This window comes from Trichomycterus rosablanca, chromosome 5 (assembly GCF_030014385.1).
Source record: "Trichomycterus rosablanca isolate fTriRos1 chromosome 5, fTriRos1.hap1, whole genome shotgun sequence".
Taxonomy (NCBI): Eukaryota; Metazoa; Chordata; class Actinopteri; order Siluriformes; family Trichomycteridae; genus Trichomycterus; species Trichomycterus rosablanca.
The window spans coordinates 34,110,671-34,137,053 of NC_085992.1; the positions used below are offsets into that span (position 1 = coordinate 34,110,671).

At 37.9% G+C, this 26,383-nt stretch overlaps 2 protein-coding genes across 2 annotated transcripts in view; both read left to right on the forward strand.

Annotated features, from left to right (window-relative positions):
- Window positions 1–1,598: 1,598 nt before the first annotated feature.
- Window positions 1,599–12,452, forward strand: rpia (ribose 5-phosphate isomerase A (ribose 5-phosphate epimerase)). Its single transcript, XM_062995085.1, has 9 exons — window positions 1,599–1,968; window positions 4,227–4,287; window positions 4,366–4,421; window positions 5,169–5,228; window positions 5,356–5,420; window positions 5,560–5,628; window positions 5,824–5,965; window positions 8,845–8,944; window positions 11,415–12,452. The coding sequence occupies exons 1-9, from the start codon at window positions 1,735–1,737 to the stop codon at window positions 11,510–11,512; spliced, it is 885 nt and encodes a 294-aa protein (XP_062851155.1). The 5' UTR covers window positions 1,599–1,734; the 3' UTR covers window positions 11,513–12,452.
- A 3,957-nt stretch (window positions 12,453–16,409) lies between these two features.
- Window positions 16,410–26,383, forward strand: part of eif2ak3 (eukaryotic translation initiation factor 2-alpha kinase 3) — a 38,846-nt gene continuing 28,872 nt past the window's right edge. Inside the window, exon 1 of the mRNA XM_062996055.1 lies at window positions 16,410–16,790. Within this exon, the coding sequence (XP_062852125.1) occupies window positions 16,543–16,790 (248 nt within the window). The 5' untranslated portion in view covers window positions 16,410–16,542. The remainder of the gene's footprint in view (window positions 16,791–26,383) is intronic.

The window sequence follows — 26,383 nt, forward strand, 5'->3', positions numbered from 1 at the left end:
TCAGGGTCCGGTGTCACCGGAAAACCGGAGTTTAAAGCTAGAATATACCTTGGGCAGGGGGCAAATCCATTTTGGAAATCTAGGGTACTCTTAGGGCTGATGAAATGCCTTTATTTTTCATATATATGTATACTTGTGTACAGTACAATGACATTGTCAGAGCGCAGAGGCAGCCGTTGTACAGCACCCCTGGAGCTGAGTGGGTCTTGCTTAACAGTAGCTGCATGGCAGAGCTGAGATTTGAACCCACAACCTTCCACATTGCTAAAAGGTGTATAAAACTTTATTCTATGATTTCATTTTCTAATTTTTGCTTCCAGCATAACTGTTCACACAACAAGGGTTATTAATATGTGGTTTGATTATTTTGGTGTTAAGACACTCCAGTGGTCTGCACTGAGCCCCTACCCTCAAGCCCATGGGACACAATTGGGAAGAACCATAACACCATTTGCGAGCCAGGCCTTCTTGTCCAACAGACATTGTACATTTCCACAGGCTTCACTTCAAAATCTTGTGCAAAGCCTTCCCAGTGGAGTGAAGGCTGTTATGGTTGCAGGATAGTTGCATATTAATGCGCGTGGTTGATCAAACCAGCTAATGGTCCGGTGTTTACATACTGTTGGTTGAAATGTCTGGAATGCCATCTGGTGATTAAGAGTGGAATTGTATGTTGTACATGACAAGTCTGCAGGATTCTGCATCCAGTACTAACTGTAGGTAAGCTGACTCTGCAAACATATCCTATCATTTAAGTTTGTGCCATGATCTTCTAATTTTGTTTTAGTTATTCTGATTAACTTCTCTTTGCCCATATAACCAGGGCTCATTTGTTTTGGTTGTTAGTTTAATTAAAAGCTCCTGAAACAAGGGTGACACTTGCCACCAGTCAAGCAAGTCTTGGCTGCTATTTATTTCTAAATAAATACAATTTAAAAAACTAAAATATTTGTTTCTTCAAACTTTAACTTCAGCTGATAAAAAAATTCAATGAATCAGACACAGCAGCGCTGCTGGAATTTTTAAATACCGTGTCCACTCTATTAGACACTCCTACCTAGTTGATCCACCTTGTAGATGTAAAGTCAGAGACGATCGCTCATCTATTGCTGCTGTTTGAGTCGGTCATCTTCTAGACCTTCATCAGTGGTCACAGGACGCTGCCCATGGGGCGCTGCTGGCTGGATATTTTTGGTTGGTGGACTATTCTCAGTCCAGCAGTGACAGTGAGGTGTTTAAAAACCATCAACCATGTAGTGGTCCTGTGAGAGTCCTGACCATTGAAGAACAGAATGAAAGGGGGCTAACAAAGCATGCAGAGAAACAGATGGACTACAGTCAGTAATTGTAGAACTACAAAGTGCTTCTATATGGTAAGTGGAGCTGATAAAACGGACAGTGAGTGTAGAAACAAGGAGTTGGTTTAATGTTATGGCTGATTGGTGTAAGTTCATAAAACAGAAATACAGCTACGCCCTCTAGTGGTGGTGAGAAACATTAAACCCGCCCAGTGCGGACATTTGCTTCGTTTTATTGGCTGGGCTGTGCGTCCATCAATGAGTTAGCGCCTGCGCATTATTTGTAACTCATGCTAAGAGTTGAAGCTTTATTTTAACACGCTTGTGATTAGTATTGTGCGGTGTGATGTAAAATACAGAATAGGTTGAATAAACTGGGATTAGTGTGACTGAGTGCGTCAGTGTGTGAAGGTAAATAGGCCTGCTGCTGAAGGGGATGAAGTGGTTCTCTAGAAGGTGGGCAGAATTCGGTGTGAAAGCGACACTCCTCTGTTTTGCGTCTGGTGGTCGGTGTAGCTTCTCCTTCTCCTTCTCCTTCTCCTCCTCCTCTTCCTCACAAAGGCGGAGTGTACAGCACGTGTTGCAGCTCAGGACCCGCTACTACAGTACAGTGATGGCTGAGGAGGCGAAGAAACTAGCCGCGTATGCTGCTGTTGACAGCCATATCCAGGTGAGAACTACGTACCTCCTGACTTCTTACAGCGTTTTGTTAAAGCATCAGTGCAGGTATCGGTTCCTGCAGACATGTTCCTACACATGTACTTGAGCGTTATTATGTCTTGTTTGTTGGCATCTAGAGAACACATTTCTTTATATAAGCAGCTCATCAAGCTGAACATCCGCATTTACACATGTATTCTAACTTTTCATTGATTAAAACAGCAATAGCGATAGTTATTTAGCTGTGCTCAGGCTGTTCGCTTTCATACATGTTGGAATCGACTCCGACTCAAATTGTTAATCGATGGAGTCGATTCCACGAAGTAACTCGATTGATTCACTAGTCCAAATACTGAAACACAGCCAAAAATAAAAGCAGCAGTGCAGGCTGATGATAATTCTAATTCTAATTTGACATCTTTGATATCAATCAGCAAGCTTATGGCAATCTGGTTGAACATTTGACTGTTTTACTTGACAGAATATGTATACTTTTACTAACTTTTGTGTTCTGACATGGACTTTTTCAGTACATGTTCTCCATAACTTCAGGTCAGGACCTTAGGAGGTCATTTCAAAAGCTTAATTTTAGCTTGATTTAGAGATACTAAAACTAGTTTTAATGTAAATTCGGATTTATTTATTTATTAGGATTTTAACGTCATGTTTACACACTTACATTCATGACAGAAACGGTAGTTACTCATTACACAAGATTCATCAGTTCAGTGTTCACTGTTCAAGTTTAATGTCAAAAACAGTCATGGCCAATTTTGTATCTCCAATTCACCTCACTTGCATGTCTTTGGACTGTGGGAGGAAACCGGAGCTCCCGGAGGAAACCCACACAGACATGGGGAGAACATGCAAACTCCACACAGAAAGGAGCCGGACTGCCCCACCTGGGGATCGAACCCAGGACCTTCTTGCTGTGAGGCGATAGTGCTACCCACTGTGCCGCTTGTTTGTTGTTTAAACAGTCAATTGGATTCAGAAATAAATAATTTTAATTTTCAGCATCTAAAGTCTGAATGCCTCAAATAAAAAAGAGGGTGAGTGCACATACCTGAGACAATAGAAGAAATTCTCACACAAGACAATACAGAAACAATCCTCAGCTTCCTTGCAGACATGAGACTAAAAAACATACAAATCAGACTGACATCAAAAAACAGATACCAACTAGAGTAATGAACTGAAACACATACTCTGCCATGAACATCACAAACATGTGCAAACATGGCATTTAATTACAAACCAACAAATTTAGAAATAGCTCCAGCTGACATTTGTGACTAAAATATTTGATTTTCCAAAAGGTAGCTTAATTTATGGACACAGAGCTGTAGTCACAAGCTGTAGTCAGTCATGATCACTAATAAGGAATAAAAACTGTGTGCATGAGCTTGATGGCATGGCTTGCCATGGTCGAGCAGCTGCATGCAAGCCTTACATCACCAAGCATCACCATGCTTCTCTATCCGGCAGTCTGATGGACCAGTCTGGGTTTGGTGAATGTCTGGAGAACATTAACTGGCTGAATGCTTTGTTCCAGCTTCAAAGTTTGTTGGAGGAGGGATAATGCTAGGGGGTTGTTTTTTAGGGGTTGACCTTGAAAAGAATTCTTAATGCTTCAGCATACCTAGACATTTTGGACAATTGTATGCTTCTAACTTTGTCGGAACAGATTAGGATAGGCCCTTTTCTGTTTAAGCATGACTGTGCCCCAGTGCACAAAGCAAAGTCCATAAGGACATGGTTGGGTGACTTTGTTACTTTTCGTGGGGGCGATCAAACTATTCTCCTTATATGGGTACTGTAAATTTACCAGCTATTGTCATTCAGAATCACTATTTAACTTTCAACACCTGCAAATTAATCATCTAAATTGCTGTATGTATCTGTTTACCCAGAAGATTTCCACAAAACCCTAAATAAACTTATTAATGAACTAAAAGTATCATTTTTTACAGAAATGCTGATGTGTGGATCTTTTTCCTTGTTAATATTAATTGAATGTGCACAGCAATGTAGGAATGCATATTGATTATGCAGAACACTACCACCATTCTACAGGGTTTGTAAATAAATTGTACAATTCTTCGCAAAATTTTAATAGCACAGATTGTGTACTGATGCTAAGAGGTATGCTGAAGGTACATCAGTAATGCTTGAATTATTTGTATTATGTTAAACATGAATAAAAGTCACTAAAAAGTGTTATAATTGGGCAGCATTAATTCCCAATGTTCTGCTCTCTGGTTACAGAACAACCAAGTGGTTGGTGTGGGGAGTGGCTCTACTATAGTCTATGCTGTGGACAGACTGGGTAAGACAGTTTTTATGTAGATAATGAAATATTCACTGTAAATTTCAGACCTTTAAGTGTTTTTCTTTTTTTATGTAGCTGAGAGAATAAGGCAGGAGAAGCTGAACATTGTGTGTGTCCCTACATCTTTTCAGGTGAGTTGATATAAAGCAATTGTTTACAGTACAAAGTTTGGAAAACAAATTCTCATCCTCATTACTCCTGCTATTAAAATCGGCTGCACAAAAGATGCTTGATTCACAGATAGCAGTGTGTTGACTCACCGTATTCAATACTGCTCTCCGTGAGACCCCATCTCTAGCAGGTGAAAAGAAGCGTTGACGACAGGTATGTGACTCAGACTGCCCTCGGTCAGAGTGAGTGTGTGGAGAAGCTAAGGAATTGGGCAATTGTATACAAAAATAAAAGAAAAAAACAACAGAAAAAAGAGAACTTTAATGTTTTACCTTATAAGCTTTCTAGATTTTTGTAAATATATGCTAATACAACTGCACAGCTCATGAATACTTTGGAAAACAGTTCGTTGCTGCATCCATAAATGCAAGTTTAGACTTCCCAAAGCAAAGCGGAATCCATACATCAACAGCATCCAGGAACACTGCCAACCTCTCTGAGCTAAAGCTCAGTAGGATGATAATGCAGGCAATAAAACATGATAAAATGTGACTTTCACAACTAGAACAATTTGTGTCTTTAGTTCCCAATCAATTACAGAAAATCATTAGAAGAAAAGGTGATGTAACACAGTGGTAAAGATGTCAGTGTCGCAACTTTTTTGAAATGTCTTTCCAAAATGCTGTTTAATTAATTATATATTAGATAAGTAAATATCACTTATGTATCTAATGTCTTTTAAATTGTTTTTTTTCTCTTTGCATCAGGCTCGTCAGCTAATTTTGAAGCACAGCCTCTGTCTTTCAGATCTAGACAGACATCCAGATGTAAGTTAAACACAGCCCTGGTCTGACAGCACCTGGTTTATGTCGAAACATTGAATATTGTATGTTTAAAGTGTGATATGCTGGTAGACCATAAGTAAGTGTTTGTACATGTGTGTGTGTGTGGTAGCTGGATGTAGCAATTGATGGTGCTGATGAGGTGGATGCTTCACTTACTCTTATTAAAGGAGGCGGGTAAGGAAGATTAAATGCACTTGTTGGCCGAGTTCATGTGCTAGTTGTATATTTAACTTGTCAAGTAAAAAATGCTCTACATCGTTCTTGACATTAAACTTTCCTTTTTTCTCTTTTTTTTTTTTTTTTAAAAACACAGAGGATGCTTGACTCAGGAGAAAATTGTAGCTGGCTGTGCCAAACACTTCATTGTGATTGCTGATTACAGGTATCTCTCACTTTCTCTCTGCACCCCTTCATCCTCTCTCTCCATATCTCTTACTGTATTTCATACTCTATCTCAAGTGCTGAACACTACACTTATTTAGCTTTCCCGCCACATCAAGACACATCCGTTACCTCACCAAATCATGCTGACCCTGCTGAACAGTGTCTGATGTGGGGTTTTTTTCTGTGTTAACAGGAAGGACTCAAAAGCTCTGGGGCAGCAGTGGAAGAAGGGTGTGCCAGTCGAAGTCATCCCCATGGCATATGTGCCAGTGTCTAGAGCCCTCACCCGCCGCTTCGGAGGGGAAGCTGTGCTAAGAATGGCCGTCAGTAAAGCGGTGAGCCATAGCAAGTATTAATACTCCCACTTGCTAAAACTGTTTGATTTAAGTAAACAGCATTAACAGTTCTGCCAATAAACAAGACTGGGTTTGTCTAGTTTGTTTTAACCTGGTTACCAATTCAATTTGGGGCGGCACGGTGTCTCGGTGGGTAGCACTGTCGTCTCACAGCAAGAAGGTCCTGGGTTCGATCCCCAGGTGGTGCGGTCCATTCTGTGTGGAGTTTGCATGTTCTCCCCGTGTCTGTGTGGGTTTCCTCTGGGAGCTCCGGTTTCCTCCCACAGTCCAAAAACATGTAAGTAAGGTACATTTGAGATAAAATTGTCCATGACCTGTGTTCGATATATCCTTGTGAACTCATGAACCGTGTGTAATGAGTAACTACCGTTCCTGTTATGAATGTAACCAAAGTGTAAAACATGACGTTAAAATCCTAATAAACAAACAAACCAATTCAATTTGGTTGATTTAATAGCTGAAAGGGCAAATACACAGGAGTGGGGGAAACACTTTTCTTTAATAAATAAATCATTTAATCAGGTTGTCTCTGTCTAATAAAATTTTGTTTGATATTCTAATTCAAAACTTTTAAATAGAGATGCATGAGTACGGATACTAGTATCGGGTATTTGCCCGATACCGCGCTCATTAACTTGTACTCGTACTCGCAAACGAGGCTCCGATACTAAACATCCGATACCGTGTGCCTAGTGCACGTTGCTGCGTTATGCCTGGTTCACACTACACGATTTTTGCCCTGATTTTCGCTCGGTGACTGGTCGCCGCTAGATTTGCTGGCTCGGGAGCAACTCGGCGTTCGCTCAGCGATCAAAACTCGGCTCTCGATCGCTAAGTGTGAACTATCCAACAACTCGATCCGACCGGCTCACCGAGCGCTCGAGTTTTCTAGCACGTCAGATATCTGATCTGAGATGTGCGACTGGGAATGAGTGACATGTCGAACAGCCAATGAGAACGCAGGATACGGTGTGAGGGGAAACGCAGGAGAGGAGTGTAAACAGGTGGGACAGGGGGATAATATAGTTTCTATCAGAATACACCGGCACACACACACGTTCTACAGTATTTCTGACCTGATCGTTCTCTACAAAACATAACAACAAAACACCAACATTGCAAAAATATTTATTAACCTCCAACTCACTACAACAATCCATGCTATTCGTGTTGCCAAATCCACTCAGATTCATTTATTTTACCTCCTTGATTTCATCAGGTCAGCGCACAAACACTTTGATCACTTGCTACTTGTTGACGTGGTATCATTAGACTTCTCGTCACTTCTCACGTTTGTTTTTGTTAAAAAAAAAACCAGTATTCTAAATAGGTAGCAAGTACAAAAATACATGTACTTGTACTCGGTTGGGAAAAAATGGTATCGATGCATCCCTACTATTAAACGTGACATGCAAAAAAAAAATCTTTACTGTCATTTGGTAGTGTTATTTGTAGCCTGATTTTAAACAAATTAGAGATCATGATTTTAGATTTAGGCTTTAATACAAACAACCGACAGGCAATGTACTCACCCAAACCTAAGCAGTTTCTGTAAATGCAGTCTAAAACTTCTTTTGAATGCTGTCTTACTTGGTATTATAAACTAAAGGGACAAAATACAGATAGTAGTCGGGGATTATGGTTGGACTTTTGCGGTAGCTTGAAATGTTCTTTTCCCAGTCTTCAGAATGACCTTGATTCACACACAAGCATATCTTTAACCTGAACTAGACCCAAGTGTTTACACATGCTTATCTTCACTCTGTGGGGATGAGCAGCAATATTTGAACATGTGTCCATTTGCAGGCTGAAAAATACAGCAGTGAAAAACTCAGTTACAAAAGTCACACATCTGTCACACTAACTCATAACAGACAAAAATGTACTTATGAGTTACCTCAGTAAGACCTATGATAAAACCTGATTAGTCAGCATGCATGTCTGTCATCTGATAACATACACTGATCAGCCATAACATTAAAACCACCTCCTTGTTTCTACACTCACTGTCCATGTTATCAGCTCTACTTACCATATAGGAGCACTTTGTGGTTCTACAATTACTGACTGTGGTCCATCTGTTTCTCTACGTGCTTTTGTGAGCCTGCTTTCACCCTGTTCTTCAATGGTCAGGACTCTCCCAGGACCACTACAGAGTAGGTATTATTTGGGTGGTGGATCATTCTCAGCACTGCAGTGACAATGACATGGTGGTGATGTGTTAGTGTGTGTTGTGCTGGTATGATTGGATCAGACACAGCAGCGCTGCTGGAGTTTTTAAATACCGTGTCCACTCACTGTCCACTCTATTAGACACTTCTACCTAGTTGGTCCACCTTGTAGACGTAAAGTCAGAGACGGTCGCTCATCTATTGCTGCTGTTTGAGTTGGTCATCTTCTAGACTTCCAGCAGTGGCCACAGGACGCTGCCCATGGGGCGATGTTGGCTGGATATATATTTGCTTGGTGGACTATTCTCAGTCCAGCAGTGACAGTGAGGTGTTTAAAAACTCCATCAGCATTGCTGTGACTGATCCACTCATACCAGCACAACACACACTAACACACCACCACCATGTCAGTGTCACTGCAGTGCTGAGAATGATCCACCACCTAAATAATACCTGCTCTGTGGTGGTCCTGTGAGGGTCCTGACCATTGAAGAACAGTATGAAAGGGGGCTAACAAAGCATGCAGAATAACAGATGGACTACTGTCAGTAATTGTAGAACTACAAAGTGCTTCTATATGGTAAGTGGGGCTGATAAAATGGACAGTGAGTGAATGTTATGGCTGATCGGTATATATCTAACTGAATACATTCGGTAATGGTGACCATGGTTTTTATACTGTTTCAGGGTCCTGTGGTGACTGACAACAGCAACTTTATTCTGGACTGGAAGTTTGAGAAGGAGCAAGACTGGAAAGAGGTCAACACAGCCATCAAAATGATCCCAGGTCAGTTAAAAAAATCTTATTTAAACTTGTACAAATCGGTTACAGCATAAACCGCTATATTCATTGAGTGGGATGTTTTACTGAACTACAGCATGTTTTCAGTACTTATTACAGGATTTATTTAAGGATATGATCATACAGGACACAAACAGCACCAGTAATTCATTATTTATGAATATCATTATTTTTACAAAAAAGATTTGTATTACAGTGCCTTGCAAAAGTATTCAGCCCCCTTGAACTTTTCAACCTTTTGCCACATTTCAGGCTTCAAACATAACGATATGAAATTGTAATTTTTTGTGAAGAATCAACAACAAGCGGGACACAATCGTGAAGTGGAACGAAATTTATTGGATATTTTAAACTTTTTTTATAAATAAAAAACTGAAAAGTGGGGCGTGCAATATTATTCAGCCCCCTTGCGTTAATACTTTGTAGCGCCACCTTTTGCTGCGATTACAGCTGCAAGTCGCTTGGGGTATGTCTCTATCAGTTTTGCACATCGAGAGACAGAAATTTTTGCCCATTCTTCCTTGCAAAACAGCTCGAGCTCAGTGAGGTTGGATGGAGAGCGTTTGTGAACAGCAGTTTTCAGCTCTTTCCACAGATTCTCGATGGGATTCAGGTCTGGACTTTGACTTGGCCATTCTAACACCTGGATACGTTTATTTGTGAACCATTCCATTGTAGATTTTGCTTTATGTTTTGGATCATTGTCTTGTTGGAAGATAAATCTCCGTCCCAGTCTCAGGTCTTTTGCAGACTGCAACAGGTTTTCTTCCAGAATGGTCCTGTATTTGGCTCCATCCATCTTCCCATCAATTTTAACCATCTTCCCTGTCCCTGCTGAAGAAAAGCAGGCCCAAACCATGATGCTGCCACCACCATGTTTGACAGTGGGGATGGTGTGTTCAGGGTGATGAGCTGTGTTGCTTTTACGCCAAACATAACGTTTTGCATTGTGGCCAAAAAGTTCGATTTTGGTTTCATCTGACCAGAGCACCTTCTTCCACATGTTTGGTGTGTCTCCCAGGTGACTTTTTATAGATATCTTTGAGAAATGGCTTTCTTCTTGCCACTCTTCCATAAAGGCCAGATTTGTGCAGTGTACGACTGATTGTGTCCTATGGACAGAGTCTCCCACCTCAGCTGTAGATCTCTGCAGTTCATTCAGAGTGATCATGGGCCTCTTGGCTGCATCTCTGATCAGTCTTCTCCTTGTTTGAGCTGAAAGTTTAGAGGGACGGCCGGGTCTTGGTAGATTTGCAGTGGTCTGATACTCCTTCCATTTCAATATGATCGCTTGCACAGTGCTCCTTGAGATGTTTAAAGCTTGGGAAATCTTTTTGTATCCAAATCCGGCTTTAAACTTCTCCACAACAGTATCTCGGACCTGCCTGGTGTGTTCCTTGGTCTTCATGATGCTCTCTGCGCTTTAAACAGAACTCTGAGACTGTCACAGAGCAGGTGCATTTATACGGAGACTTGATTACACACAGGTGGATTCTATTTATCACCATCAGTCATTTAGGTCAACATTGGATCATTCAGAGATCCTCACTGAACTTCTGGAGTGAGTTTGCTGCACTGAAAGTAAAGGGGCTGAATAATATTGCACGCCCCACTTTTTAGTTTTTTATTTCTAAAAAAAGTTTAAAATATCCAATAAATTTCGTTCTACTTCACGATTGTGTCCCACTTGTTGTTGATTCTTCACAAAAAATTACAATTTCATATCGTTATGTTTGAAGCCTGAAATGTGGCAAAAGGTTGAAAAGTTCAAGGGGGCTGAATACTTTTGCAAGGCACTGTATGTTTAGTAGTTTGCTATTGATGTGGGAACTAATCTCGGTGGGTAGCACTGTCACCTCAAAGCAAGAGGGTCCTGGGTTTGATTCCCAGGTGGAGCTGTCCAGGTCCTTTCTGTGTGGAGTTTGTATGTTCTCCCTATAGCTGTGTGTGTTTCCTTCAGCTCCAGTTTCCTCCCACAGTCCAAAGACATGCAAGTTAGGTGAATTTGAGGCAAAATTGTCCATAGCTGTGTTTGACATACTTGAATTGATGAATCTTGTGTAACCAGTAACTACCTGTTCTGTCAAGAGTGTAAAATATACCGTTAAAATCCTAATTAAATAAAAATAAAAGCTAATCTCTGCCCACAAGGACACCAGCGACACGCACCCAGTGTGCTTCTGTCAGGTGTTAAGAATATCGATGCAAATTCAAGTGATTCAAAACAGTTTCCTCTGCTTTTCCTTTTCCCTCTTTAACTCTTTCTCCAGTTCTTTCTCTTTGTTTTTTCTCTCACTCTGAGCTGGTGCTTTTGCCTATTCAGTTCAAAACATCATTAGACTAATTTGTGTCAATAATATGTCAATCTTAAGCATCACCTCTGTGTGCTAAATCTGTTCATACTGGTAGATTTTGCCATTACAGATCAAGCAAATGACTTGTCCTGTTTTTGCAGGTGTGGTAGAGACCGGTCTATTTGTGGGCATGGCTGAGAAGGTTTACTTTGGCATGGAAGATGGAAGTGTGAAGGTCAGAGATGCTCCTGTAAACTGAACTACGAGTGGGAGAGAAAGCCTGGGCATTTTCGGTACAAAATGCAGCCTTGACACCTCAAGTGCTAGCGGAGTACAAAACTACTCCTGTTGTGCCGTCTAGAATCACTAGATTATTTTGATCTTGTGAAGGTTGGTGTAAATTTTCACTTGATCTGTCATGAGGTCACCAGCTCTGTGATCACTTTATTTTCCTTAATTTTTCTATGATTGTTAATTTTCTTTGGCCACCACAGATTAAACTTAGTTTAGAACTAGACCAGTATTATCCACTGATGTATCTTAGCGTCTATGTCTGGGGAAAGCACATGTTCAGCTCATTTACAGTTGTCCTTCATACATGTCCCCCCACTCTGTGCCTCATGCATCTTCCTGTTTCTCGTAGTTATTGTCTCGTAAAGCATGACAGACATTTAATATACAACAAATCAAAACTGCAGTTCAATACACTTTAAGCTCCATTTACTTACTTATTCAGCTGTTTTTATTGTTCACTTTTTCCTACCTAGCATTAATGCAATTCTTTGGACAAAAAACATTCCCTCTTTATTTCCCAGAAGTGCATACAAATCCTGTATAAAAATTCTGACATTGCTCTCAGATTTGTGTATCTGACATCAGCTGTCTTACTTTGTATATGAATCACAAGCCAATAAACAGAGGGTTAGATTTGTATAATATTAATAATGTGCCTGTAGTGACAGGCTAATGTCAGGAATTTAAAAAAGCACTTCAATAATTTTACCCATCATGCCTTACGTTTGACACATTTCTGATGCGGGTAATGTGAAATTAGAATAACATATTACACACCAGCTTTATTTTGAGGTTTTTGCACCAATACAACTGTGACCTTTTTGATTTGATCAGTAAATGACATTGTGTTGTGTACTGGACTAAAGAACAATATTACCGTATATTAAAAGAGGACCAATGACCAACCAGAGTTGGATTTCTCATTTTATTTTTATGTATTTTGTGTATTCATCAGCAGCACACTTTAGTCCTTTACATTTATAGACAATTAAATATATTTAAACATTAATCTATAAATCTGAAGTTTACATACACTTCTAAGAAACATTAGACAAGTATGCCATGGTAGTGATAAATAATTACTGCAATTTTTATTTAGACTAAATGATTAAAAGCAATTTTTGTTCTAGAAATGTGATATCTTAAATATCAAAAATATATTTACATACAGCACACCTAATACCATCGTTTTAGAAACACCGTACCAGTACTGGGTAAGATCTCCCTTTGCTCGGGATTCCAAGTTTTTGGAAAAATTTTGAAATACAGCAATAACATCATGTTATTGCTGAGGATTTGTCAGCTGCATAGTCATATAGTGAATCTCTTGTTCTGACACATCTAATATATCTTTAATACACCCTTGCCTGTTTGCTCACCAAGCATGTAAATATTGTAGCTACCTTAGTTTTACTGTTAGCTTGTCTATTATCTAACTATTATCCTCTGACTTCTGAAAACACCCTTGTAGGATGTTTGGATTACTTGGCAGAATGTGCCTAACTAAATTTGACAGGGCTGGGGCTTTGGGAGTTTGGGAAGAATGCCCTCTGGCCTGAAATGGAATCTGATTTAAGTAATCTTTTTCACCCCATTTTTATGTATTATTCATTTATGAATTAAATAATTTATATGTATTTATTACTTGTTTATATTTATGTATTATTTTATTATCAAAAGTGTTGTGGTCCACCATGTACAGCTATTGTTCATTCATGGATTTAAATGTATCACTGATGGCCACTAGAGGGCAGCACAAGTCGACTGTCTGGGCGGTAAGAACTGGTTAGACATGGCTGTGGGTTTAAACAGCTTAATTACTTGTTTGATACTTTTTAAACGAGTATTTTGGTGGCTGCCTTGACGCACAATAACAACAACCAAAAGTTAAAACAGCAGTAATAATAATAATCACACTGTGGTCCCAGCAATTTGCCTCCTGCGTGTTTGTGGAGAGTGAAAGAAAACTGGAGTAGCTAAGGAAAATCAGAGACGTGGGGAGAACATGCAAACCTTCTTAAACAGAGACCGATAGCAAGGATTGGTCCCAAGAAAAGAGAGACCGCCTCTGTGATGCCCTATTATTATTATTATTATTATTATTATTATTATTATTATTATTATTGTTATTTTCTTTTTTTTCTGTTATTTCAATTATTATTGGTTGTTATCAGTCTAATTTTTAACCCTTTAATGGTCTCACCAAGAAAATAAAATGTTAAAATGATAGTTTCTTGGGACTATACCAACAACACTCGTGCACACAGTATTTTTAATGAGCCTCTACCAAAAAGTTGAAATGATTACAAAAATGATGATTACAAAAAAACTTTTTATGGATGATTTTTCAGCTGCTTGCTTCAAGTTGGCATATAGGTTAGAACGGCTGTTTTTTTTTTAACCATCTACCAATATGTTTTAATAGAATTTAACATGTCAACCAAGGAGTAGATATGGCCCAAACTAAATTATTTAAATACAGCTTTTTTTTACTCTAGTATTTAGACTTAATGTAAGCTCAACCAAATGGCTGAGCAGACCATTAAAGGGTTTGACATTGTTTTATTATCCTAATTGTTAACAAAAAATGATGACACAATAATTACAATAATAGTAAATATTAGTAATAATAATATTAATAACCAATAATACTATTAGTACTATTATTATTGTTGTTGTTATTATTATTATTATTGGTAGTAGTAGTAGTAGTAGTATTTTGATTAGTAATATTATTACTAATATTTACTATTATTATTGGTAGTAGTAATTTTGATTAGTAATATTATTAGTAATATTTACTATTATTATTGGTAGTAGTAGTAGTATTTTTGATTAGTAATATTATTAGTAATATTTACTATTATTATTGGTAGTAGTAATAGTAGTAGTATTTTTGATTAGTAATATTATTAGTAATATTTACTATTATTATTATTAGTAGTAGTATTTTTGATTAGTAATATTATTAGTAATATTTACTATTATTATTGGTAGTAGTAGTAGTATTTTTGATTAGTAATATTATTAGTAATATTTACTATTATTATTGGTAGTAGTAGTAGTATTTTTGATTAGTAATATTATTAGTAATATTTACTATTATTATTGGTAGTAGTAATAGTAGTAGTAGTATTTTTGATTAATAATATTATTAGTAATATTTACTATTATTATTGGTAGTAGTAGTAGTATTTTTGATTAGTAATATTATTAGTAATATTTACTATTATTATTGGTAGTAGTAATAGTAGTAGTAGTATTTTTGATTAATAATATTATTAGTAATATTTACTATTATTATTGGTAGTAGTAGTAGTATTTTTGATTAGTAATATTATTAGTAATATTTACTATTATTATTGGTAGTAGTATTTTTGATTTGTAATATTATTACTAATATTTACTATTATTGGTAGTAGTAGTAGTAGTATTTTTGATTAGTAATATTATTAGTAATATTTACTATTATTATTGGTAGTAGTAGTAGTATTTTTGATTAGTAATATTATTAGTAATATTTACTATTATTATTGGTACTAGAAGTATTTTTGATTAGTAATATTATTACTAATATTTAATATTATTATTGGTAGTAGTAGTAGTAGTATTTTTGATTAGTAATATTATTAGTAATATTTAATATTATTATTGGTAGTAGTAGTAGTAGTATTTTTGATTAGTAATATTATTACTAATATTTAATATTATTATTGGTAGTAGTAGTATTTTTGATTAGTAATATTATTACTAATATTTTCTATTACTGGTAGTAGTAAAATTTTGTTATTAGTAATATTACTAATATTTACTATTATTATTGGTAGTAGTAGTAGTATTTTTTTAGTATTTAACTTATTGTTATTGGTGTCATTTTTGCTGTTGTTATTGTTAGTGCTTACAGTATGTCTTTAATGTATATTTACTGGAAATATAGACTCAAAGCTATCCGCCATATGACAAAAAAATGAAATGACAAAATGTTATTTTTAATAGAAAATAAATGAGTACATGTTTGTATTAGGAGGCGCTGAACTCTTGTTGGAGTCTTTGGGGCGGAAAAGGAAATGTTGTAGTTGTGGGTTTAAACAAGCGGCCACGTCGCTGTTTCCATGCTGCTGCTTTTCTGTGTCCTGGCACTGCCCACTTTTATAACCACGCCCATCATTAACCCCGCCCATCTGTTTGCTGTAATCAGCTGACGCTGGAGCATATAAAGTGCAGTTAAAGAGCCGCGCTTTATTTAAACCAGGATCTCTCTGTTACAGTGCTGGAGGTTCACTGGCCTGCTTCTAACATACCTGATCCAGCTGGGAGAGCAAGAAAACAACCTGATCTTAAAGCGCTACTTAAACACTTATAATGAGTATCTGCACCAGTCATTCATTTGTTCAATGTGTTTATCACTAACCCTGCCATCCTGACCCGGTTCGTGTTGAGTACAGACCCCCAGAGATCAACTAGACTACTGCAAGGGGCGCTAATCAATCTTAACGTGTTTCTGTCATATTACTCTAGAACTCACAGACACACCTCCTTATTGTACCTCCCGCCCCAAGAGATTGAAGTGACTGCGCAGCGACCATTAGGATTGTGTGTTTGATGAACGCAGTTTTTGCAGACTGACAGGCTAGGCAAGCCAATCACATTGGGTTTAGTGGACGCGATGCGTTGACTGATGTATAAGTGGACCAATCAGAGTTCAGACCTAAACAGTACGCGTGGTGTGCTAGTGAGCGTGGCCAGTCTGTGTAAATATACGTTTAAAAGGGGGCGGGACTAATGTTACTGCAGGTACGACGCCAACACCATGGTGCCTCTGTGACTTCTCGTGTTTACTCCAAGAACCAGGGGCGCAGAGTTGTTTAACTGTGTTTGAATGCGTTCATTCCGTGTAGAACCCCGAACTAAACCTTTCAGAATAGTTTCTATTTGATTCCTTTTTTTTCATTTCGGTTATGTGAGTGTGTTTTTACTGATGTGCCACTTGTCCCAATGGAAAGAGGGCTTCGCTTTGGTAAGGTGGGCATCTCGCTTGTGCTGCTGTTGGTTTTGAGAGCTCTAACAGGGACAGGGCAGTATACGTCTCTGTCCAGCACTGGGCTGCAGAGCAGGGACGCCAGTATGGAGCAGCGGGGACTGGAGAGTCACGCCGACGCTACCGTGGAGGACGAGAACGGTTCAGCCGGAGAGACTGAGGAACCTTCGGGAGACAACGACACAAACTTCCACCAACACGGGAGGTGAGGTGAACAGAATGAGCTCGCACTGTATCGCGTCAAACAAACGTATAGAGAGGCGCAGACATTTAACTCCTTTTCGCCTTTATTTTGTCTTACTAACGGTAACTGTCGAACCGAAACAACAAACAAACTTCCTGAAGTTCAGTAGCGCTGAGCTAGCTGCAGTAGATGAGGTAACACCAGCCTGTATTAGCTCACTCACCGTCTCCTCAGCGCTTAGCGCCAACGATGCCCAAATTCTTTTGGGTTGAAGTTTAATACCACATTGCACCATTATAACTCCATTTATATATATATTTTAATCTTATTATTTATTCTATATTCTATATATTATATCCTAGCGATTTAAATACTGCGTAACAACGGTCCTCACAAAACTTCAAATCTGTATTCAGTCAGTTTCACCCATGTCTGAAGTCATATAGCAAGGTATCTAAAATGACACAAAATTACGTTTTTTCGTCCGCTTTCCTTCACAAATTAGACGTAAGTAATTAGGTAACGTCGTGTCTACAATTTAATCCTTGGTTTTTATTTTAATTTCGACAGTGTACATTCACGGTCTCCATGTGCGGAACACTGTCTAGTTGTGTATACAGTATTACGTACAGCGCTGGTTAGTCGAAAATCTACATAAACTTTTTATCTTAATACTTCTCGAATTCTCAAAGCATTTCCGTCTGTTGTTACATTTAAATTTAAGGATTTAGGAACGAGAATTAGTACCCCATTCGCAGGTTCGAAATTGCAGTCAAAACACTGGACAAACCTGGTCAAACTCCAGCTGTTGGTCATTTTCTCAGTAAAATAATTAAGCACATCTGCTACCGCCAACAGAGTTATATATGGGATTTTTCTGCACACTTTTTGCACACTATTTATATACTAAATGTAATGCATTAAAAAATAATCAAATATGATAAGTGCCACGAACTTGCCCCAGCATGTTAAGTTCAGCACATAAACAGTAACTGTGTATTAAAATGTACAGAATTTTGTTTTTTTGGTGGGCTGTTATGCTAGCCCACCACCACTGAGATCTGGGTCCGAATCTCTGCGGTGTTATCGGCTGGCCGAGCACCTACTCCAACATGACTGGCCATGTCTGAGGAGTAGGGGGATGCCCAAGCCTTAGACGGGTGCCCTGTCCAAAGTGTTCCTGCCTTGCTCCTAGTGTTTCCTGGTGAAAAAATCTGATTTGCCCAGGGAATCTTAGGATAAGACTGCACATCATCCTGTTAAATTAATTTCTTTACAAAAATACATTTTAAAAAGTTAGGTTGCTTGGTGCTTAGGTGATGTTAAGACCAAATGGAATCAAAAAGGTGGCTGGTGCATCATAGAAAGTGTCCTACCTGTTGTAAGACCTTAAAAGAGGGTGAAAAGAGAGTAAAACATAAACATCTCTAAAGCGCTCATATTAAGATTGAGATGATTCAAAGTAAATATTAAGAATGGAATGGTTTTCCGTGGCTCTTAATTAGGGCTAGAAACTAAAGTGATGTAAAATAGGTTTAGACAAAAACTTTGATGCAAGTCAAATTAAAGCTCAAAAGAATGCATTTTTAGACAGTATACAAATAATAAATTGATAGATGATTGAAACTAAACAGTTGGGCTTAAAACCTACTAACCTCTCACTCTGATGTCTTTTACAGCCTGCTGGTTTGTTCCAGATTTAGAGATATTTAGATACAAAATCAGTGAACATGTTTAACTATCTATCTTTTTATTTCTACACTTTGAAGGATTATAATTGTGTGGATTGTTGATATGGATTCAATCAGTATAGTCAGCAAATCTGTATGGATCAACATGTCCTGCAGGCACCATTGTGATTTAATCCAATCAGGGCTACTTCAAATGGGCTAAAGAATAGTCTTAAGCAAATTTGGTTAGATGGGTTTTTTGTCTTTGCTCCCCAGCTCCAGGTCATAATAATATCCAAAAATAAATTAAGTGTAAATAAACCATGTGATGTGCATCCTGGCTGATAACTCCTAAACTCCTTAAAGCAGTTGAGTAGCTGTTAATGTTTAAAGTGAACAGATTTTGCTGATGGGCTACCCCAACAGTGCCGTATGACAGTAGTACGCTCTGTTACTTCAGCACATCACATCACGTATCCAGCGTATTTTTGCCAATTAATGATGCATGTAAAAGCAAAGTAGTGAAAATAGCATGTAAACAGTGCATCACTGCTATTTTATCTTGAATTTTTTGTAACACAAATCTTTGACGGATCTCTGACGACTTTGAAAACATTTTTTAAGATTTTCTCTTCTGTCTGGATTGGTGTAATTAAATGAGCATGTTGAAAAATAAGGAATATTTTCCATTCATTGTGTGCACACATTGCTTTATATGTAATATTATTTATTGTGTGTCATTTGTCACTGACAGAAGAGAAAAAAAAAACATTGGAGTACTGATGCACAGGACAGTGTGGCTGTGCCTAGCAGATCAGACCAGATCAGCACACACCCCATAGGAGAGCACAATGTTACTACTTCTAATTATTTCTCATTATCTCATTAACTTTTCCCTGGTTGTGGGTCTGCTGAGAATACTGTTTTGGTTTAATCTGGCACAGTTTCTGTCCACTGAAGCAGACCAAATGAGTTTATTGTGTTTAGCCATGGGTGTGGTGGTGCTTGTTCTTTAGGAAAGAGGGTGCTGCATCAAATACACAAACTCTTGCAGAAATTGTAGAACGTACATTATGTATAGTTTTTTTTTTTTTTTTTTTAAATGAGGGTTACTTGGTGCAGCAGGTAGTGTGGGTGCATGTGCCACAGCACTAGGGTACTAAGAACCTGGGTTCAGACCTCACGTCTGATCTGTCTGAGAAGTTTAGCCTGCTCGTTTCATAACTAAGGTTAAGTTCTTCCCTGAGTACTGTGGTTCCTTCATATTTTTCAAAGAAAAAAAAACTATTAGGGAGATCCAGGGAAAGTGGGTGGATTGGCTGCTTTCAATTGCCCAATGTATACAGTGGGGCCAAAAAGTATTTAGTCAGCCACTAATTGTGCAGGTTCTCCTACTTAGAAAGATGAGAGAGGTCTGTAATTTTCATCATAGGTACACTTCAACTATGAGAGACAAAATGAGAAAAAAAAATCCAGGAAATCACATTGTAGGATTTTTAAAGAATTTATTTGTAAATTATGGTGGAAAATAAGTATTTGGTCAATAACAAAAGTTCAACTCAATACTTTGTAACATAACCTTGGTTGGCAATGACAGAGGTCAAACGTTTCCTGTAAGTCTTCACCAGGTTTGCACACACTGTAGCTGGTATTTTGGCCCATTCCTCCATGCAGATCTCCTCTAGAGCAGTGAAGTTTTGGGGCTGTCGCTGGGCAACACGGACTCCACAAATTTTCTATGGGGTTGAGGTCTGGAGACTGGCTAGGCCACTCCAGGACCTTGAAATGCTTTTTACGGAGCCACTCCTTCGTTGCCCGAGCGGTGTGTTTGGGATCATTGTCATGCTGGAAGACCCAGCCACGTTCCATCTTCAATGCTCTCACTGATGGAGGGAGGTTTTGGCTTAAAATCTCACGATACATGGCCCCGTTCATTCTTCCCTTAACACGGATCAGTCGTCCTGTCCCCTTTGCAGAAAAACAACCCCAAAGCATGATGTTTCCACCACCATGCTTCACAGTAGGTATGGTGTTCTTGGGTTTTTGTTCTTCCTCCAAACACGACGAGTTGAGTTTTTACCAAAAAGTTCCATTTTGGTTTCATCTGACCACATGATATTCTCCCAATCCTCTTCTGGATCATCCATATGCTCTCTGGCAAACTTCAGACGGGCCTGGACATGTACTGGCTTAAGCAGTGGGACATGCCTGGCACTGCAGGATTTGAGTCCCTCTCGGCGTAGTGTGTTACTGATGGTAGCCTTTGTTACTTTGGTCCCAGCTCTCTGCAGGTCATTCATCAGGTCCCTCCGTGTAGTTCTGGGATTTTTGCTCACCGTTCTCATGATCATTTTGACCCCACGGGATGAGATCTTGACCCCAAGGGAGATTATCAATGGTCTTGTATGTCTTCCATTTTCTTACAATTGTTCCCACAGTTGATTTATTCACACCAACCTGCTTGCCTATTGTAGATTCACTCTTCCCAGCCTGGTGCAGGTCTACAGTTTTCTTCCTGGTGTCCTTCGACAGCTCTTTGGTCTTGGCCATGGTTGAGTTTGGAGTCTGACTGTTTGAGGCTGTGGACAGGTGTCTTTTATACAGATAACGAGGTCAAACAGGTGCCATTAATACAGGTAACGAGTGGAGGACAGAAGAGCTTTTTAAAGAAGAAGTTACAGGTCTGTGAGAGCCATAAATCTTGCTTGTTTGTTATTGACCAAATACTTATTTTCCACCATAATTTACGAATAAATTCTTTAAAAATCCTACAATGTGATTTCCTGGATTACTAAATACTTTTTGACCCCACTGTAAATGCGTAAATGGTGCCTTGCTAGTCTCGGTTATTATATTATAAGATACATACATAACCAACCAATTATTAACAACATTTATTTAATTAATGCTAAGTAGACATGTTTCTTATTCAGTCACTTTATATCATTTTTATTTTAAATGGGTAAAAAAAGTATTTGATTTAAATTACCTAAATTACCTGCTGCATTGCTCAGCAATGGTGTTACGAAGCACTACCATTTAAGTCCCACAATATTTACGAAACCGTATCATTATGTTAATATATTGTAATATTGGTATATTGTAATTGTCTCATTATCATATCCAGATGGATGGATTAGTTTAGGCAGACTAATCATATGCAAGAAATTGCATGTGGTCAATTCTGATGGCGGTTTTAGCTGTTCTTAAGTTAATGAAGTGTGGATGACAAATGGCAAAACTTCTTCAACTACAATTTGCTTCAAAAATAACTGTGCTGAATTTACTCCGTTACATTACTTTAACAAATGAGTGTTGCACCTTAAACAAAGTAATTAAGCTCCAGACATTAGTAAGTTATGATTGTCTCCTCGTATAGTGGTTTTTTGCCTTTATGGACATTAGCGTTGGTGTTTTCTGATACTCATTGTGTCTGTGAGCCAAGAAAGCAATAAAAAAATCTGTAGATATTGGTTAAGGTGTATAATCCTTTATTAACAATTTCAAAGTGATATATGCATGATTCAGCCCAGACGTAGCATAAATTTTGACTAGGGATGTCAAACCGTAAGGCTAATTGATTTTTTAATTAGTTTATTATCATGGCTTAATATATTCCATAAATTAGTTTGTCAATAACACAGGCTTGTAATGCAGGATGTAGAACTTTTTTTTGGCTAAATCCATCATAAGCTACTGCAAAGTTATTTCTTATAATGATAAATCATGTGTTGCATGATTTTTTTTTTCTAAAATAACAAAACTCACACTGGTGCTCTTAATCGAGAGTTACATTGTTGACAAACAATATAGGTGTCTGCTGTTGCTAACATGCAAACTGATTAAAATGATGATTTTTGCATTTGGAGTCAACCTGTATGCCCATGGTTCTCAATAACTTTTTGACAAAAAAATGTCAAATTTAGCAGTTTGACACCTGAAGTGTAGATCTTCACATTCTCATTCATCTTGTCATTTAGCTATATTTTTCATTAATCAGAATTTAACATTGAATATAGCAGGGATACATTTGTATTAGTGCTTATCATTTCTTTTATTTCTGATTTATTACATGATTAATATATACCCATAGGTGTACCATATGTGAACGGTTTTGTAACACTGTAGAATAATGTACAGTATATAAAAATTTTACCATTGGATTAAATTGTAGATATGAAGCATAAGAACTGGGAATCATCAAGGACCAAGGACATTACATTAACATTCATTTACATATACTGTATAACATATACTATGACATATAATTGACATTTATTTTTGTGGGTTATCAATCTTCTTGTCTGCTGGATGACAACAGATTGGAACAGTGGACAAAATTGACCTTGTACCCCACTAATAAATTGTTGTACATTAATAACAGGACCAAAGCAATGAAATGCAAGTCACCGGAACAATGCAAGGATGTTAATTTGACAGGCTTATAAAACCTGCAAAAGGGGTCAAAGGGGTGTAGGAAATTTCACCAAACAACCCATAAAACACAGTATTTTAAGACAATAATAAAACTAGCTATTATACTTGTCATATTTCGGAGTTTTGCTCAGTTGCTCTTAGGTTGGCTTGCTAATGGTTTTTAGACAGCTAATCAAATTAATGCATCAACTTATTGTTGTCTTTATGTCATTGTTAAGGTAATGGAATTAGCCTGTACGACCTAAAGACGGCAAGCCATTGTTTCTGGTGGTGGTAACACTAGTGTTCACACACAAACTCATCTGGGCTTTAGTGAACTGTGCATTTATTTATCACTGTAGAAAATGCTTGCTTGCTATCTCTACAGCTGTGAGAGTGTAAGCTGCCTTCACACCTGCTGCCCAGATCACACAAAAAGGAATGCAAATGTTAGTTGTTTGTTTTGACAAATCTTGTGCTATATGAAACATTTCATTCTCTCGGAATCACTAGTTTTTTAAAGTTAATATATTGTTGTCTGTCATGGTAGTCCATTAATTTAGTCCAGGTTTGAATCTCAGCGGAGCTATTGGCCAGACAGGTGTCTATATAGACATGATTGACTAGGTCTGGGGGGTTGAATTTAAATCAACAAAGCCTTGATTTAAATTGGCTGAACATATCAGCAATGCAATAACACTAACATGGGAATGGTGTGGTGGTGTGTGTTGTACGAGCATGGGTGTATTAGGTTCAGCAGTGTTGTTGGGATATTTAAATACTCTTTCAACTTACTGGCCTCTTTTTTAGGAACACATACCCTGTTGGCACTTTTTATAACTGCACAGTTACAGACTAGAGCAGTTTTCTTTAGGAGGATCGTTATCTAATTACAAGACTCTGCTGGTTGTATATTTTTGGTTGGTGCGCTATGCTGACGTGAGGTGTTTAAAATCCCAGCAACACTGTTGCACCTGATACACAAATAGAACAAAGACTACCATGTCATTACAATGTGGGTGTCCTTGCAATGCAGAGAATAGTGCACCTCCAAAAATCCCTTTCCATTGGGAAGTGTGGTTCAGGGAGTTACAAAGTATACAAAGCAACAGATGGGCTACAGTCAGTAATTGTATACCCACACACTTCATCAGTATGGTAGGTTTAGCTTATAAAATAGTCAATGAATATACATACCAGATAGGCATACCTAATAAAGTGCTTGCTAAATGCACATGGTTAATATGAAAGCTTTTGGAAGTCAATTAAATATTAAAAAAAAAGAGTATAAATCCTTGCTGCAGTTGTAAGGATCCGTTAACGCTCCACAATTGATATGTAAACGTTAGTAAAATATATTTGATTTGTTTCAAACACAGGTTTCATCTAGAAGAGTTTCTGCTTATATCCATGCATAAATTATGCAGTTTTAGTTCTTGTTTTTCCACTGATCAAATCAGCATGTAATTTGTGTGGGTCATGTTTATTGTAAGACAGTTGTAAATCCCCACTCCCCAACCTACATACACAAACAACATATACAACGCAGTATGTAGCTGTTTTGTAGTTCTCTGGCTGTCAATACATACATCTGTGTGTCAAATTAAATTTATATATCTGTGTAATCCATATTTTCAGTCCCATTACAGTCTTCATTGCAGATTAATGGGAATCAGTTTCTGTCTTACTTTATTACAAGTACATTGTGCACTGTGCAGTGCGGTCAAAGCTAAACAATAAGCATCCAGTTGTTTTTAGCAAGTGTAGCAGTGCCTATGAACACAGAGAATGCAGGCTATTGTGCTCCTAGGAACTTGGATAATCAACACCCTCAGGCCTTCACCAAGACATGGAACAGCTTTACCGGGGGGGTAGTGTTCTCCTGAGACTCGTTCAGTGATGCACAGCCTGGCTGTCAGGCAAGTGGGAGTCTAACTTGGGAACCCTGGAGACTTCCAGGTACTATACAAAAGCAAAAATAGTAGGGGAGTGCTTTGTGAGGAAGAAGAGATTTAAATAATCTAGGTAGTAACAAGTATTGTATGTTTCTTTTATGTTTAGGTTTTTGATGGTCTGGAATATGAAAAAGCTGGTCTAAAACATCTTGGTGTTTTTATACTTACAAATATACTGCAGTATTTGAATATGCAAATATGTTAACACCCCAAGGCATCCTATAAAAATCTACATTAAGTCCTACATTAAGTGTTGTTGGTATTATTAGTCTATGTAGTACACAGTATGAAATTGGACACAGCCTTTAGTTGTAGTAACTTACCATTGCCAGCTAGCTACTGGGCTATTGGTGTGATTTTTATTTACATGAAAAGTGATCGGCTATCTATTTAGTCGTAGACAAACCTATTAAAATATCCCATAATTACTAGCAATACTATGAGTAACATTTGCTCAACATTTCCTCAAACAATAGGTCAAACTAGCCAAATACTTTTATATTTTCTGCACTATCTTTATAATTGCATGTATTCAGGTCATGGCATTGCTGTAAGATAACATATTACTTTTTCCTAGCTTTTTTTTAATACAACATTTTTACATCAGCACTGTTATGAAAAGTCAAAACAAAAACACCCAAAATAATCAAAATTAAATCTGTTTTAAACACCAAAGTAATAAGTTTAAAAGTGCTTTCTTGGTTGCTTTGTTTGACTAAAATAAAAGACACTGGAAACCAAAAAAACGCTTAACGTTACACACATTTTTAACCTGTGTGTGCAGTTATAAAGCATCTAACCTTTGGTTACTTTTCTGTTCCAATGAGTGCTTGTGACCCTTAGAAAAAGTGTGTAAAGCATGGAGGTGCCAAATCAAACACAGAAGGTTGTGTTTGTGTGCTAAACCACTGTAAACATCAGGGCTTCTTGTACTGGAGAAGAAACAGCAAGAAACTTTGAACAAAAAACCAACACCTTGCTTTACCAAGTGCCATTAGTAAGCGAAAGTAAATTAGTTCTCAACACGGGATTTCCAAAAATGCACCTGCCTTCAACCCTCACACATCTGTATCACTTATAATAACAGCAGTTCTGCCAGTCCTGCCAGTACTGGTCCTTAATAAAAAAAGATATGTCACAGATGACAAACCTTATAAAAAGCATGCCTTGTCATTTATACATATACAGGTGTACAGTACAAACCAGTACAACAAAACTCTTTCTTCGTATATCCCAGCTTGTTTGGAAGCTTTGGTCAGAGAGCAGGGTCAGTCATTGTATGGCACCCCTGGAGCTGAGAGGGATAAGGGCCTTGCTCAAAGGCCCAACAATGGCAGCTTGGTAGAGCTAAGATTCAAACCCTCATCCTTTTGATTAATAGCCCAAAGCTCTACCCACTAGGCTACCACTGCCCCAATAATATACACCTGAAACTATTTATCAATAATATTATCAAATAATTATCAATAATTTAGTAACTTTTGTGTTTACAGCTACACTTTTGAAACCAGATTACAGTAATCTATTACAGCTAATCCGAAGCATCTATCTTGCTGCTGAAGGCTTTGTATAG

Coding starts and splice junctions, on each gene's coding strand:
- rpia (XM_062995085.1), top strand. CDS start 1,735: ATGAAGTGGTTCTCTAGAAGGTGGGCAGAATTCGGTGTGAAAGCGACA. Junction 5,966..8,844: donor GAATGGCCGTCAGTAAAGCG/GTGAGCCATAGC, acceptor ATACTGTTTCAG/GGTCCTGTGGTGACTGACAA. Junction 8,945..11,414: donor AGCCATCAAAATGATCCCAG/GTCAGTTAAAAA, acceptor CTGTTTTTGCAG/GTGTGGTAGAGACCGGTCTA.